This window comes from Gopherus evgoodei, chromosome 12 (assembly GCF_007399415.2).
Source record: "Gopherus evgoodei ecotype Sinaloan lineage chromosome 12, rGopEvg1_v1.p, whole genome shotgun sequence".
Classification (NCBI taxonomy): domain Eukaryota; kingdom Metazoa; phylum Chordata; order Testudines; family Testudinidae; genus Gopherus; species Gopherus evgoodei.
Window position 1 is genome coordinate 13855180 of NC_044333.1, and position 17921 is coordinate 13873100.

The window sequence follows — 17921 nt, forward strand, 5'->3', positions numbered from 1 at the left end:
AGATTAATTTCATTTCTGGCAAGATGGGCCATGCCTTTTTCACTCATGTGTTAATCACAGCAATCAAATTCTCTTCTTTCTTTCACAGTTTACAAGCCTATAAACTACAAAGAGCAAGTGGGCAGCAGAATTTGGGTGTTTAAAGAGAATAATCTTACCATATGTAAAAGACAAAGTCTAACACCTTAGCTTTTGAAGTAATTGTTGCCTGTCTTGTACTCCCTATACGGGAGAGAGACCATGTTTCTGAGAACATAAGAACGGCCATACTGGGTCACACCAAAGTCCATCTAGCCCAGTATCCTGTCTTCTGACAGTGGCCAATGCCAGGTGCCCCAGAGGGAATGAACAGAACAGGTCATCATCAAGTGATCCACCCCATTGCCCATTCCCAGCTTCTGGCAAACAGAGGCTAGGGACACCATTCCCGCCCATGCTGGCTAATAGTCATTGATAGACCTATCCTCCATGAACTTATCTAGTTCTTTTTTGAACCTTTTAAAGTCTTGGCCTTCAAAACATCTTCTGGCAAGGAGTTCTACAGGTTGACTGTGCGTTGTGTGAAGAAATACTTCCTGTTGTTTAAAACCTACTGCCTATTAATTTCATTTGGTGACCCTTAGTTCTTGTGTTATGAGAAAGAGTAAATAACACTCCCTTATTTATTTTCTCCACACCAGTCATAATTTTATAGACTTTTATAATACCCCCCTTAGTCATCTCTTTTCCAAGCTGAAAAGTGCCAATTTTATTAATCTCTCCTCATATGGAAACAGTTCCATACCCCTAATCATTTGTTGTCCTTTTTTGAACCTTTTACAATTCCAATACATCTTTTTTGAGATGGAGTGACCACATCTGCCTGCAGTATTTAAGACATGGGCCTACCAAGGATTTATATAGAGGCAATATGCATTATTTATCCTTTTCTTAATGATTCCCAACATTCTGTTCACTTTTTTTATAGCAGTTGCGCATTGAGTGGGTGTTTTCAGAGAACTATCCATAATGACTCCCAAGATCTCTTTCTTGAGTTGTAACAGCTAATTTAGACCCCATCATTTTATATGTATAGTTGGGATTATGTTTTCCAATGTGCATTACTTTGCATTTATCAACAATGAATTTCACCTGCCATTTTGTTGCCCAGTCACCCAGTTTTATGAGATTCCTTTGCAGCTCTTCGCAGTCTGCTTTGGATTTAACTGTCTTGAATAGAACACTGAAATCAGCCTCCTAATTTTCAGAGTTGTCCCACTGGGAAACTTTAGAAGAGACACTGTATTCTGTTATTCCTCAGAGGTCTCACTATGCTTTGTCAGGGTCTTCTCACTTTCATTGGAGGGAACATAATTTATCATCACAGACCATGCATTTTTTTTCCTCTGTAAAAGTGCTTATGCCTCAGTCTAGTACAGGCCAATAGTGATGAAAGTAATTTCATTTAATATTTTACTGTGATTTAGGTAGGCTTAGTACATTTAATCACTTCCTGTAAAGTGTATGGGGGTGAGCTATTCAACCCATCTGACTAAAGCTTTAGAAGCCATTGGTAAGAAAATAACTACACCATGTTTAAAATTCCATATAAATACATTAGCTTTTCTTACCACTAAAATAGTTACTAGATTCCTATTTGGTTGCACCAAAGCAAAAAGAAAAACCTGTAATCAGCAGAAGTATCTGAGTGAGGAGCATAGAGTCATCTGGATTAGTAAATCATTAAGATTTGACAATAATCTGCTTAAATATCAACATTTTATAGCATTTACGTTATCATTTATGGTTTCTAAGCCTATATTGTATTTCTAGTTTGATAATAATTTGTGCTGTACTGTGAAATACAGATCCACACATTGCTTTTAAACAGATTTAGGAACTGCAATTTGCAGAAATAAAAACACAGTTTTTATATTCAGTAAGAAATACAGTATATGGTAAAGAATATCATAATAATATAGTCATTACCAAATCTAGCACAATAACCATTAAATAATGCAGGATAACATAGCTCTTATAACTAATGTACTGCATCTATACTTGAAAGAGCTTTCTAGAATGATGTGTCATCTGAAGAGTCCAAAATTCTGTTCATATGCCCACCTTTTCTACTAGCCATTTCCCCTATTTTCTTGCACTGAATGGTTTTATATTTCAGACAGCTAGCAGTGTTCAAGATCCCAAAGTCGTATGGCCAAACACTCAAAATTAATGATATTCAGGAGAAGCCTAGCAGGGGAAAATGTGTTGTAACAATTTTTCTAATGCTGAAATACCACATCACCAAATGTTCCTGTCAAAGCATGGTTTAATTACCTTGGCACCCATGCCACTTATAATCACCTGTCATTAGCAACAATGCTTGCATCTGTTTACACGTCTGTCAGAAACGTCAGCCCAGCTGAAGTCTAAGAAAAAAGACAAGTTTTACTAGGACGTGACCCAGATGTGAAAAGATCATCTTAAGGTTATCTATCCCCACAGTGAAATGTGCAGATCATCAAAAAGGTAGCAGTGTTCAGTGGACATTTTTAACTGATTTTTTTAGGAAGCACACAGATATTTGTTAATATTTCCCTAGTTTATAATTCACTCAATTTTTTTTAATATAAAAAGGCTTGATGTTATCAAAGCAATAATTTTGTTATTTCAAAACTTTATTCTTTTCAACATTGTTCTGGGTTTTGGGATTTGTTTTTTGGTGGAATATCTTCCAAATTTAGCTTCCTTTTACCCAGGGTGATAATTTGCTGAACTCTACTCCATTAAATTGTTCATTTATTGATTACCCGTTTCCTTGAAGGCAACCAAGAGTCCAGCTTCTAGAGTAAATACCTTTCTAATTGAAACAGGCTTTATAGCATATAGTTCCTTTAATAACACAGTGAAGCAATGATGTCAAGCGGCCATTTCTAAATTGTTAAGAATCTATTGGCAATAATATTGTAAAAACCTCAGATTTTGCCATACTGCAGCTAAAATCCTATTCCATAAAACCAATTATTCATACTGCTGCTGAAAATTCACATCTCTGGCAGGCTGCTTCTTCAAATATCAATGGGCTAGTCCAAAAGTGATGTCTTGCTAATTCTGGTTTGGATTTCTCCCAAATAGGGAGGACAAAGCCTTTCATTTGAGGCAAACTTACTTTGGTTCACTGTGTCTCTACAGATGGCAAAGTGAACTTTGTAGATTTTTATGGTACTAAGAAACAGTATTACTTTGGTCCTAGAAATCCATCTCAGTAATGAGATTTTGGATCCAGTGAAGTTCTTTATAAGCAGCAGAAATAGGTAAAATAGATCATGTGATATCTTTTCTTGCACTAACATATGACTCCTAATCATACCCAAAGGTATAATTCTTCAGCAGAGACATCGTAGCTAGTTTTTAGGATCTCTCTCTCTCTCTCCTTTATGAAGTAATACAATTAGTTTGTATTTTGATATATATGTTCATTAGGTATTACAAGTTGTTTATCTATTTCAATACATAAGTTACCATTATGAAGTTTTTCACATGCTGGCAGAGTCTCCTTCTCACCCCTACATTCCTATGCATGACACCTCCTCTGAACAAAGCTCTTCATAGTTAAAATGCATTTGGCTTATTGACTTATGCCACCTTCTTATAGATATATCAGAGTTACTAACCTGCTATACTACCCTTCGTTACAACTATTTTTATCAAAATATATTATTGTACTATATCTCATTTCTCTCATATATAAAAACCATAACACTGTCAATCCTCTTCCCCTTTCCACCCCAAAAAGTATGTGTATTTTTAGCTACACAGATTTCCCAACTTAGCTTCTATGAAAGTCTTTATATATCATAACACCATTCATTCAAGGAAGTATTTTAACAAAGGTAGACTAAGTATTTTAACTATATTTACATGGGAAAATTTGAGATAGAGAAATTAAATCCTAGTTCTACTCCCCAAAGTTACTCAGAACTGGCCCCCTGCAGATTCTGAATTATGTTTCGGCAAACCTTGCTTACTAGGAGGAAGTAAGAGGTCATACTTTCCATGAATTCAGCATGTATTTAACAGATGTGTGTGTGAACATACATGCATGCACAGTGGGTGGGGTAGGGAGTTATTCAAATTGAGTTATCTGACTAAGCCAAGACAGAACTCATTTCAGTACTTTTAATGAAGTTTTTAAATTAAGGTCTTGAAAACAAAATGTATTTCCTTTTTTTTTTTTTGGCTGCTTGAGTGGTGGTGAACAATGAAGCATTTTGGTCAGAATCTCTCTATTGTGCAACAAACTCTGCAACAAGCACATCTGTAGTACACAGAAACAAATTTAGGACTCAGTCCTGCAAATACTTACTGTCTGCTGTAGTACTTACTACCATTACTACTCATAATAGACAGCACTACAGCCAGTAGTCAACATTTGGAAGGAATGTTCCTTTAAAATATGCCTGTATTCTTGCTGCGAATGGCCCACCTACACACATATTTTTCCGTTTCTCTACACCGCTATGTGTGTAGCACAATGCACAGTTGTCATTGTTGTCTTTGTGGGTACATGATTATGCACAGACCATCCCATGAACCTTATTATGAGACCTCATCTTTGTGTCACAACTGCCCACACAGAAGTGCCACTGAAAGGAGTCAGAATGTAATTCAATAGAAGCTGCGCACTTCAGTCTAGGACAGAATTTTCCCGTTAATAAATTGTCATAACTCACTGTTAATTGCAAAGATTTGAGTGTTGTAATAGGTTGAAGCTCTTACCTGGAGGATTGGGAGAACTCAATGTACATATTCATTCTGGACTGAAAAAAAACCTTGGAAACTGACTCTTTATTTGGCAAAATTTATTGTATGAAGGTTTCTACATCTCTAGATTTTTATCAAACAGAAGTTTGCAATTGTTATAGAAACATGTGGCAACATTTGATGGTAAATTTTAATGCATTTTCTACTCCTGTAACACACCTGAAAGGAAGCCAAGAGCTCTTTTTCCTTTACATTATACTGAAACCCAAACTAGTTTGAATGACTATAAATGGTTACTGTTTGCCTTGGCTCCTATCTGTATCAGATTCAGACTAACGAATCTTAGGGGAAGAAATTACATGGGATAAAATGGATATTTCTAAATTACAAGCCTGCAATTCCAGTTGCTCAGTATATTAGTTTTCTGTCTCACCAAAGAATTCCGTAGAGAGAATTGTGGGATCTGACAACAAAGGATCAAAAACATTTACTTTCATGAGCCAAATGCTTCTTGTTGAGATTATAATGGAGACAGAAAATACAGATCAAGATCAGTTATATTTTATTAATGAATTTAACAATGGTAGGTTACCAACGGTGTGATGCTTGATTTTAGTCTCTGCTTTAAAATTTACATAATTACATTGAAACCAGTCTCACACACTTTTTGTTTTTTTAAGCCTTTAGATTCTGTAAGTTTCATTTATTTTTTATTTGGTTATAATATTAAAAACTGAGGGGGAAACAGGCATTGTCCCTACCATAACTGTTCAGTGGGAGAGGACTTCAGTCTCCAGGATTGCCAACCCACCTTCCTTCACGAGCACTAAAAATTCTTTGCATTGCTACCCTGTTAGATATTAAGGGCACAAATGTGAACTGTCACATGCTGTTGCAAATGGCTAAGTGGTCTTAAGGCATCCCCTTATTTCTCTGCATGAGCTACCCATGCCTAATAGCAGTGTTAGCAGGAGAGCAACATATGCAGGGTTCATACTCTCCACACTTCCAAGCAAATGGATGAAAGAGGGTGGGCATGGGCAGAACCTGGACTTCACACCTCTAAAGTGCCAATTAGCAGCACAGAGGAGGAAATAATCTGTGCGAGGTATAAAGCGGATTACTTTCCTCTGGTGCAAGGGGATAACTAGGAACTAGATTGTGATCCCTAGTCTTCAAACATGTACTGCCTTCTTACATGAGGGCTTATGGCAAAGCCACAACTGAGCTTTAACTAGGCAAATTCATTTTTAAGAGACACACCCCAGAACAGTAACCAGTAAATTAAAGGGAAATTGATTGCCCCTGGTTCACAAAGAGCCAGGCCTAATTGCCCCTGGTTCACAAAGAACCAGGCCTAATTTTCAAGCATCACAGCCTGGGGCAGCTCTATGTATTTTGCCACCCTGAGCCCGGCAGTCAGGCAGCCTTCGGTGGCACGCCTGCAGGAGGTCTGCTGGTAACGCAGATTTGGCAGCATGCCTGCAGGAGGTCTGCTGGTTCCATGCCTTCAGCATACCTGCCACCGAATTTCCTTCGAAACTGTGGGACTGGTGGACCTTGCGCAGGCATGCCGCCAAAGGCTGCCTGACTGCCGCCCTCACAGCGACCGACAGGCCGCCCCCCACGGCTTGCCACCCCAGGCATGTGCTTGGTGCTCTGGTGCCTGGAACTGCCCCAATCACAGCTCCCATTGCCTGTAATGCTCAGCACGTCAGAATATCAGGCCATTGGGCCTAACTTTTGAGATTATAAGTGCATGATGTATCCTTCTGCTTCTGGAGTAGTACCACAGAAAGCCAACCTCCCCCCCACCCACCCTCGTGCATGTTTTTCCTGTGTAGCAGCCAAGAGTTGGAATGTTTTTTTCTCTTGAAGAGGAGTGGTCCATCTGTGCAGAAGCTGTGTGTCTCCACATACCACACAGTACAGCCCCCAACCTCAAGGAGCCACAGGCTCATGGCATCCATGACTGCTGTTGTCCTCTTATTACTCATAAGTGACAGGGCAGGATTCACTGTGGAGTGGCAGAACCAATGTAAATTAATGTTAAACAGAGCAGCTGGCAACCCAACTCCATATCATCTCTTACTCTACTACTTCCCATACAGGAGTGCTCTCCCCATACAGAACCCACACAAGATTAGGGGAAAAGAAAAATTGTCTTGCCTAAACTCCTGGGGACAGGCACCGTTCTCTATTTTTCTAAAGCATCACACTCTGCTGCCACTCAGCAAATAATCAATAATAACTTGAAACAAGCTGGCAGACCTTTCACTCCAAATTCCTAGGTTCTATTGTACCTTTTCATAACACAGGATGAGTTGGAGTACAGGATAAGAATACAGTACAATATAAAGCCCCAGGTCTAACAATAGCGGATCTGATTCTCCTCTCACACTGGTATAACTCCACTGATTTCCACTGGGTAGTTTCCGATTTATACCAGTGTCAGTAGACAAATTAGCTAATGAGTCTGTGACCCTATAATAGTAGCTGAAATAGCACCGAAGTGTCTTCAGCCTCAGTTTAACTAAGATCACAAGAGTTCACCAGATATTCACTAATGATGAAAAGCTCCTAAAATCACTAATAAGAGGAAATGTTTATATGATTTTTCCCTGAATAAAAATCATACTCCTATTCCTTATTCTTAATTGATGAAGATATTCTTCAAGTAGCTATGACGCAGACTGCTGCAGCTTTCCCACTGTGCCTGCAGCACTGCCAATGCGAAGCATTCAGAAATCATGAGCCATAGCAAAATAAATCTGGAGTCTCTTTACTTGCCTTTTCAGCTGCCATGAGGGCTGGAAACTTAACTTTTTAAAAAAATTGTAAGATAAGATTTTCATGTGATCACATGACTCCGAAAATACCAAATAATGTGAGATTAACAATAAAACTGTGATCGTCAGCATTACCAAGCCCAATAACGTCCACATCCTCAACATTCCCTGCAATATGTGAGCACTGGCCCAACACTGTCCTTCTAACTATTTAGTGTGTTTAAATGTGATTTAGCTCTTATTAGATAAGGAGTGATATTGACCAATGATCTTCAAAGACCATAAAACTCATCCTACTTTCAGTAGGTCCAGGCTGAACGTGGTTTCGTTAATATAAAATTAGCACTTTATCTTTTATTCCATTATTCAATACTCATTCAATGTGGTACGTTATAAGAAATATGTGTTGCCTGATCTATTGATTGTGTATTGATTACTTTAGAATCCCCAAATGACAAATTAGTACTCTGAGGTTTGGCAGGTTCCAGCTCCAAGATCAAGCCCAGAGTTATTAGAAATACAATTAAATTGGAAACCTCAATATACATGGCTGCAACACTCACACTTGGGAAAAAGCTTTTGATTTTGTAATAGTCTTATTAACACAATTAGTAAATACAGAAGTTCTGATCCAAACAAGAATGTAACCGTCATTCATTATTAACTTTATGTCCAGTGTTATACACATACTTTCCCAATTCCCATGGAGACGGGTGGTGGCCCTAGGGTTCTAGCCTGTCTCTGGCATGGCAAGTGACCCAATGGCCAAGTCTCAATGGTCTAGGCCAGTGGTTCTCAAATTTTTTTTTGGCGGACCACTTGAAAATTGCTGAGGGTCTCACCGGACCATTTAATGATCTTTCCAAATCTTATTTGTACCATTAGCTAACTGTTGTAAAGTGCTTTGGATAAAAGTGCTATATAAAAAACCCCTTAATAATAAACATTTTTTGTTCTACAAATAAAAGCACACAACTCATATTTTAATATCAGTAGTCTTACCTTTCTAATCTGATGGATGTGCCCTCTCTCCCACACTGTGGCACCCCTGAGCTGGGGCTGGGAAGGAGTGGAGTCTCTCCCTCTCTCCCCCACCACAGCAGCCACAGAGCTGAGGCTGGGAAAGAGGGTCATCTCTCCCTGGCAGCCACAACCCTAGAACTGGGCAAAGTCTCCTCTTTGTCTGGCTGCTGCAGCCCTGCAGTCTCAAATTTCCCCTAACCCCTCTTCTCACCCCACTGCCCCCTCCCACCTACCCCCTGCTCCCCCCCAAGGCCACCACCTCACCTTACATGTACATCTTCTCCAGGTTCCAGGCATCTAATTAATGGAGCCATGCTTGCACTAATTAGGTGGGTGGCCCTTCATTCTCTTGTGTGAGGCCGCCCAGATGCGCACATTAGAGGGATCTATCCACGGACCACCTGAATGGAGCTCATAGACCACTGTTGGTCTGTGGATCACAGTTTGAGAACCTCTGGTCTAGGCTGTAGTTAGCCCTATTACAGAATCTGACGCCTGCTATGAATATTCATAATGTTCAGCCTCCTTTGCCACTAATTAATTTCTTCTCCCTCATATTGTTGGGATGTCCTTATTCTACAGGTGTGCATATTAATTAATTTAACTTTATTAGCATATACATCTATTGATTACTATACCAATCCTGCTGTTAAGCATCTGCTGATGTTCCTATCCTACTATACTGAAACTGGCATCAACTAACTTTTTGCAGGTACCTATCAGCACTTTATACAAAATTTCAGCAGAACTGTTTATTGCAAAATTATATCTTATACCAATTTATAACTTAGGGGTACTGATGGTCATCTTATTTATGCTACGATTTATAGCCCCAACTTCCTTATGCTAAGTGTTTACACTAATGTCTTATAGGTTTGGGCCTGGAGGCTTCTTACTTTACTGCTTTACACGTAGATCCTATCTTGTTACTGAAAAGCTAACTTTAAACTAGTAAATTAACCCACAAGCTAAGTCCTAGGCTACATGTGTAAGGAGTAAAGCATTTTCCAAAGCATGATTTAAAGTGAGCCAAAACGATCTAAAGTTGAAGGAACTTCCTCCCATGAGATGCATTCAACCTCACAGAAAAAGCAACCTATGTTACTTGTATACGCTCGTTATTTTCACTCTTTTCATTGTCCCAGGGTATGTCTACATCTAAAATTTTGCAGCGCTGGTTGTTACAGCTGTATTAGTACAGCTGTATAGGGCCAGCGCTGCAGAGTGGCCACACTTACAGCAACCAGCGCTGCAAGTGGTGTTAGATGTGGCTATACTGCAGCGCTGTTGGGCGGCTTCAAGGAGGGTTCGGGGAACGCGAGAGCAAACCGGGGAAGGAGACCAGCTTCGCCGCGGTTTGCTCTCGCGTTCCCCGAACCCCCCTGCAAACCGCAGGGAAGGAGACCTGTTTGCACGGAGGTTCGGGGAACGCGAGAGCAAACCGGGGAAGGAGACCAGCTTTGCCGCGATTTGCTCTCGCATTCCCCGAACCCCCCTGAAAACCGCAGGGAAGGAGACCTGCTTGCACGGAGGTTCGGGGAACGCGAGAGCAAACCGGGGAAGGAGACCAGCTTCACCGCGGTTTGCTCTCGCGTTCCCCGAACCACCCTGCAAACCGCAGGGAAGGAGACCTGCTTGTTCGGGGAACGCGAGAGCAAACCGGGGAAGGAGACCAGCTTCGCCGCGGTTTGCTCTCGCGTTCCCCGAACCCCCCTGCAAACCGCAGGGAAGGAGACCTGCTTGCTCGGGGTTCGGGGAACGCGAGAGCAAACCGGGGAAGGAGACCAGCTTGATTACCAGAGGCTTCCTCAGGTATGCTGGGATACCTGCTTATTCCACGGAGGTCAAGAAAAGCGCTGGTAAGTGTCTACACTTGATTACCAGCGCTGATCCTCTACACCCGAGACAAAACGGGAGTACGGCCAGCGCTGCAAACAGGGAGTTGCAGCGCTGGTGATGCCCTGCAGATGTGTACACCTCCTAAGCTGCAGCGCTGTAACCCCCTCACCAGCGCTGCAACTTTGTGATGTAGACAAGCCCCCAGATTTGGAATAATGATTACCAATAACTGTGTCCTTAAGAAGAAAGTTCTCAGATATTATGAAACAGGATTTGGGGACCAGGACATTTTTAGCCACTTAACATAAGTTAGTTCTACTCATTTCTTATTTAAATACACTCATACATAATGAACCCCAGAGCTGCAGCATCCTAAATAAGATATATTATATATTAGCAAAGATAAATGACTTATGAAAGCTAAATTAACATATCTATAGCAAATATATTACCACTGTATAATACGGGACATAAAGGTTTGCATGTGCATCATTAGCTTTGCTCTAATAAATGATGCACTGAATGTGATGCATAATACAGTAAAGAAAACACAGCTGTTTCTTTCTGTCGAGAAGTGCATAGGTGCACTGCACCTGAGAGTGCAAACACTTAATAACCCCTCAACAGTCAGGCTGTGGTGCTTATAACAGCTATTGCTGATAACCATTATCTATGGATAATTAACCATGTCAGGACACCGAGGTCCTTACATGAGGTCCTCATAATTCCCCACTAAGGGAGAGACAGTATAAAATTATTATAATATATTACTAATATTTAATAATAAGACCATATTTTTTGTGTTTTATTAATGGAAGCTGTATGTTATGGATGGGTTTAAATTATTATTGGTTTCTCTCTCTGCATTTTATACAGTGTTTTACAAAACCTCTCTCTTTACTGCTAAACAAAGTGACAAGCCAACATCAAGCACGCTATGTAAAGAGAACACATTTTCATTTGTTAATATATTATTCATGTTCATGCACATTTTTTATATATTATTAACACATTTGTCTAGCATTTGGTTTCTGAAAAGCAAATTCAGAGAAAGGGAAAAAAGTAATTCCAAAATAAAACTTCCTTTTCACTCCCCCCAAACAATGCAAATGAACATATTTTGAACTCTGAAAGCCCTCATATTTTTATTCCAAGCATTTTGTTCATTTTTAAAATCAGCCAATAAAAGAAAATATTTTAATCACTCAATAAAAAGGCTTTTTGACATGTGAAGACAAAAGCCTCAGGACATTTATTAAGAGACTTCCTACTGTGTTGGGCTTTGTTGTATCTCATAATTAAAATCACACCTGAGCGGGACCATCTGTGAGAGTGTATTAAGTTTCTTATAAAACATGAAAATTCTTTTATTTTTTCATGCAAACGCCAATAAATCTTGTACATACTTCTGTGTGAAACAGAAAATAACATGCTTAAATAAAGCTAAGGCTTTTACTTAAAAAGCAAGCCAATTAAAAATTAAAGGTGGATTCTATTTTAAGATTCATACTTGATGGCGCCTAATGACACTTAAGCGTATTTAAATCATAATGTGTAATTACAAAAAAGTTAAAATAAAAAGAATACTAATCTTTTTCTTCATAATGTTTCTGACAATTTGTGGTTTTCTTAAAGTTTCCTCTTATCAGATGAAGAGAAAAAAATTAATATCAATTAATATTTTTCATTTCAGTGATAGCTGAGGGCACTAAGCAAGGGGCGATCAGCATCTTTCAGGATCAACCTCTACATTGGTGAAAACAATTATGTTACGATTATAAAAGTGTTTAAAACTTTGAGTCATTAATTTACATTTTGAGAGCAAATCATTATGTATTTCATAAACGAAGACAGGATATTACAAAAAGTGCAATAGTTAGATGAATTCCAAATAGACACAGAGCAGGATTCTATATAGAAATAGTCAATGAAAAAGCAGATCTCTAAACGTAATCCCGGTCCATGAAGCATATAGGTGCCTATGCAGCAATGTACTTTAAGAACATGTTTTTAAAGCAGTTCTCAAACGTCATTGCACCACGACCTCCTTCTGACAACAAAAATTACTACACAACCCCATGAGGGGGGTAAAAGCCTGAGCCCTGCTGCCCTGGCTGGGAGGGAGGGGGCAAAGCCAAAACCCATGGTCTTCAGCCCTGGGCAAGGGGCCTGTAACCTGACACCCACCTTCCAAGGGCTGAGGCCAAAGCCTGAGCCCTGCTACCCAGGTGTTGGGGCTTGGGGTTTGGCTTCAGCCCTGGGCCCCAGAAAGCCTAACGCTAGTCTTGGTGACCCCATTAAAACAGGGTCATGACCTACTTTGGGGTCCTGACCCACAGTTTGAGAACCGCTGGCTTAGATCCCATTAACTGAAAGTCCATTGACAATGGGACCTAAGAACATGCTTAAGGTTAGGCACATGCTTAACATGCTTAGCTGAACTGGGGCCTTAAGGACTTGTGTAACTTAAGTACATAAGTAGTGCCACTGACTTTATTACAAGGTATGTTCCTTCAATAGGACCATTTATCAGCTTAAAGGCACTCATGTGCCTAAGTGCTTTGTTGGACTGTGGCCTAGGCGTGTAATGAAGTTCTTGTTTCTTGACCATATAACATGAATCATGCAAACACAATTATATGGAATGTATGTGGTTTGAACAATCCTGCTGAAGAAAAATTTTAAACTTCTGACTCAAGACCAATTGTAAAACGGCTCTCTTACGAGAGACCCATTTATCAGAAATTGGCCATGAAACACTGAAAAGGGGCTCAGTGAGACAAATTTATTTTTCATCTCACTGTAGTAAAGAAAAAAAAAAGGTTTGGCAGTACTGGCAAACAAAAATAATCCCAAAATGTCTCCCATACTAGAGTCTGACAAAGGAAAAAGTACTATGATAAGAAGTTAATGGCAGGGACAAGAAATAACTATACAATTTGACCTGCATTGACAGACTTCTGTGTTCATTCAGAGCCTTGACAACTTCCGAATTCCACATGTACATATAGGTTCTCACATATGGATTAGAGTTTATGATTAATTCATGTCCCAAATAAGAAAACCCAAAGATAAAGCAACCATGTGATGTTTAATTTTAGGTGCTGGAAACAAACTAACACCACAGTGATTTTTTTTATTTAAGAAGAATACTCAGGCTTTAATGTTTATTTGTGGCAATAATATAATAAAGCACATTTATGCATAGGCACTTATGTGCTTCACGGGGTTACATTTAGAGATCTGCTTTCTCATCGAGAATTTCTATAAAGAATCCTGCTCTGTAGCTATTTGGAATTCATGTAACTGTTGCACTTTTTATAATACTCTGTTTTTCTTTTTGAAATACATTATGTTTTCCTCTCAAAACTTTGATTTAAGTGCTTTCAGTATTTGTATATATTTGTTTTACAAAAAGTTTTTTTTTTTTTTAATATTTACATATTTCTGTACCTGGTAGATTTCAACTGCACTGGGAAAATGCATACCTTCATATACATACTATTTCAAAAATGTCTTCCTTTATGCAAAGAAAAATGTCCGATCAGGTTTCTTTTACAAACTGCATATTCATAAATAAAAGCTTCGAACTCTAAATAAATTGCATTTTCCCAAAAGTGTTTTAACCTATTACTGACACTACCTTAAAAATTCATTTTTTTCCTGAGTTGTTGATCCAACAGAATATAATGACTCCTTTGGTGCAGTTTTGTTCTATCATGTCCATCCAGCTGCGTCCAAAAAAACCCCCAAAACCCAACAGCCAAAACTCTAAAATTTCCAGTGATTTTTTTAAAACTATTCAAGTGTGACAGCAGATTTCTATGGCAGTCACTTTTTAGGCTCTCCTCTCCCCTCCCCTCCCCTTTTTAAAGTAACTTTAATATGTTTTCCCAAATGACCTATGGCTTTATAATATCAGTAGTTCAATCACTTTCCAAGTTACAGTTTTTCTTTTGAAGTTGGCCTCAGGCTGTACAGTGCAGGGAAACAAAAGCACTTTATTCTGGTAAGGTTTTCTTTTTTAGTTGCATAAAACAAATTTTTTATATTTAAAAGAAATACTTCTGTGCTGATAGTTTTGCATGCCAAGTTCAGTCAGAAAAAAACTTTTTCCAACCAAATCTCTCTCTCCTGAAACAGTATTAAAATGGACGTCTGAGGGACCCTCATACCGACAGTTTGAAAGACATTTACTGAGGTCTTATTCTGGTCTCTGTTACACTAAGTTAAATCAATGGTAACTTTATTGAAGTCAGTGGAGTTACACTGATGTAAAACCGATGTATGTGAGAAAAGAATGACGCCTCTAGGATTCATTAACTTTTTTTCATATAAATCAATTGAAGCATGCAATCCTAGAATATCAGGGTTGGAAGGGACCTCAGGAGGTCATCTAGTCCAACCCCCTGCTCAAAGCAGGACCAATCCCCAATTAAATCATCCCAGCCAGGGCTTTGTCAAGCTTGACCTTAAAAACCTCTAAGGAAGGAGATTCCACCACTTCCCTGTGTAACCAATGCCAGTGCTTCACTACCCTTCTAGTGAAAAAGTTTATCCTAATATCCAACCTAAACTTCCCCCACTGCAACTTGAGACCATTACTTCTTGTTCTGTCATCTGGTACCACTGAGAACAGTCTAGCTCCATCCTCTTCGGATCCCCCTTTTAGGTAGTTGAAAGCAGCTATCAAATCCCCCCTCATTCTTCTCTTCTTCAGACTAAATAAGCCCAGTTCCCTCAGCCTCTCTTCATAAATCATGTGTTCCAGCCCCCTAATCATTTTTGCTGCCCTCTGCTGGACTCTTTCCAAATTTTCCACATCCTTCTTGCAGTGTGGGGCCCAAAACTGGACACAGTACTCCAGTTAAGGCCTCACCAATGCTGAATAGGGGGCAATGATTTCAGCCTGGCAATGCTCCTACTCATACAACCCAAAATGCCGTTAGCCTTCTTGGCATCCAGGGCACACTGTTAACTCACATCCAGCTTCTCATCCACTGTAACCTGTAGGTCCTTTTCTGCAGAACTGCTGCCTAGCCACTCAGTCACTAGTCAGTGGCAGTGCCTGGGATTCTTCCATCCTAAGTGCAGGACTCTGCACTTGTCCTTGTTGAATCTCATCACATTTCTTTTGGCGCAAACCTCTAATTTGTCTAGTCAGCCATGCCTTGCCTTTGGTGAGTCCATTCTGACTGTTCCTGATTACTTTCCTCTCCTCTAAGTGCTTCAAAATCTGATCAGTCCTTCTGAAACTAGTACTGCACTCCATCAGTCTTAAACATTACTCCTCTATCCCCAACCTTCTCTTCCAGGAAAACTCATCCAAAAATTAGTGACAACCATACTTTAACAACTGCTAATCAGTGCAGACCCCTTAATCCTTCTCAACCAGAATGCAGACTGAGCCACAACATTGGGACCATTTTGGTGACACTGATGGATGATCTCCATACGTTCATGGTCAGAAGTCAAACTTCAGTTGTGAGACAAGGTGGATGAGGTAATATCTTTTATTGGACCAACTTCTGTTGGTGAGAGAGAGAGAAGCTTTCAAGCCACAGAAGATGGTCCAATATAAGCTATTATCTCACTCACATTGTGTCTGATATCCTGGGACTGACATGGCTACAACTACACTGCAAACTTTAGTTGGTCACACAAGGTGTTACATATAGGAGCCCGGCAGGGTGGAGCAACGTAGCACTAAATAATATACACCAAAAATAAATAACTCTTTCTCCCTTCCCCTTCCCTCCTCCCCCACCCTTGAGAGCAAAGAAAGGAAAAAGCAAGTGAGGAATTATGTCTCTGAGGGTATGTCTATACTACCCACAGGATTGGCAGGTAGTGATTGATCTATTGGGGATCGATGTATCGTGTCTCATCTAGATTCGATACATCGACCCCCGAATGTGCTCCCCGTCGACTCTGGAACTCCACCAGGGTGAGAGGTGGAAGCGGAGTCAACGGGGAAGCGGCAGCCATCAATCCCGCGCCGCAAGGACGCGAAGTAATCTAAGTCTATCTAAGATACATCGACTTCAGCTACGCTATTCTCATAGCTGAAGTGGCGTATCTTAGATCGATTTCCCTCTCCTCCCACCCCAGTGTAGACCAGGCCTGAGGCACAATGCTTCTGGGGCAGGATGATACAGTTTGCATATCACACCTGCTCAAGGCTATCCCTGAAGGCATTATCTAGCCCTGAATAACAAAGATAGATAAGATTCAATCTTCTGGTTCCTTAAAATGGTTGAAATTTAGGGGTCTATTGTCTTCTCAAGAGAAGAACCTGCCTCTGAGTATGTCTATACATACAACAGCGCGGCTGTACAACTGATGCCACTGATACAACTGTGCCACTGCAGTTCACGTGGTGAAGATGCTTTATGCTGATGAGGGGGAGAAAGAGAGAGACTCTCCCATTGGCATTAAAAAACCACCAATGCGAACAGCAGAAGCTCTGTCGGCGGCAGATGCTCTCCCACTGACATAGCACTGTGCACATGAGTGCTTACGTTGGTGTAACTTATATCACTCAGGGAGGTAGAATATTCACTACCCTGAGCAACATAAGTTTTGCCAACACAGGCTGTAGCACAGACATAGCCTAAGTGTCCCATATTTGGGGGTGGGGGAAATGGACCTCTAAATGTATCAAAGACACATTTCCTGGAATTTCCAGGGGGAAAAAAAAAGTGGCAATGAATCTATGGTAGCACCTCACTAATGCTTTCAATAATTTCTACATGCAGATGCCTCCTTTCCCCCACTTTGCAAAGGTTTAAAGGCAGAGTGCTTATAAACTAAGGTCTCACATACCAGAACTTCATTATTTTGAAAAGTTTGCTCTGGGACATTATACATTATCAAAAATCATTAAAACTGAATTAAAACAAATGAACAAACTGCATTTTGTGATGCATTGTCCTTGCTGATTTTTACTATTGTGCATTTTCTCCTGAAGTCAGTTCACAACATTTATTCATTCACAATGGCCCTGTGTATTTGAATCCGCAGCACCTCTGACTGTATGTGGAATTGCACAAGCACCAACTTTCAGTGTTCATTCATCTGCCCTCCTAGCTGTAGGCAACAGGGGGAGACACTGGTGACTAAATATGGGATGCTTTTAATGGTATGAAAGTGCAGAGAAAACTGCACCATCAGAAAACCTGACTTGTAGTTAATAAAGACATGCTTAGGGGCACTCCCAAAGTTTGAAAGCTTTCAATACTAACTCATGATCCAGAATTTCAAAGGAAGAGCCATCAGCAACAAAAGGGCATTTACAGTAACTATACAAATATGCTTAATGAAAGTCTCATCTAGTTGTGAGCATTTTGTCATATTTTTTTTTTTGGAAGCCCCAAGGGCTTGAACAGAGTTTGCAATTCTTGTGAGAGAAAAATTAAACAAACACACTTCATAAAAATAATCCCAATATAAAAACATGCTTATGTAATGCCAAACTTTCATACAAATTACTTAGCAATTAAATCTCACCTCATCAAATTATGTATG

General features: G+C 39.9%; 1 protein-coding gene across 7 annotated transcripts in view; it reads right to left on the reverse strand.

The window, feature by feature from the left end:
* The window catches only part of FTO (FTO alpha-ketoglutarate dependent dioxygenase), a 335810-nt gene that overhangs the window by 142467 nt on the left and 175422 nt on the right, over positions 1-17921 (reverse strand). Inside the window, exon 9 of one of the 7 annotated variants that reach the window (XM_030582225.1) lies at positions 2359-2408. The exons of the other annotated variants lie outside the window; for them this stretch is intronic. Coding sequence (XP_030438085.1) covers positions 2393-2408 — 16 coding nt within the window. The 3' untranslated portion in view covers positions 2359-2392. Of the gene's footprint in view, positions 1-2358; positions 2409-17921 lie in introns of those variants that run through there. 7 annotated transcript variants of the gene reach the window in all.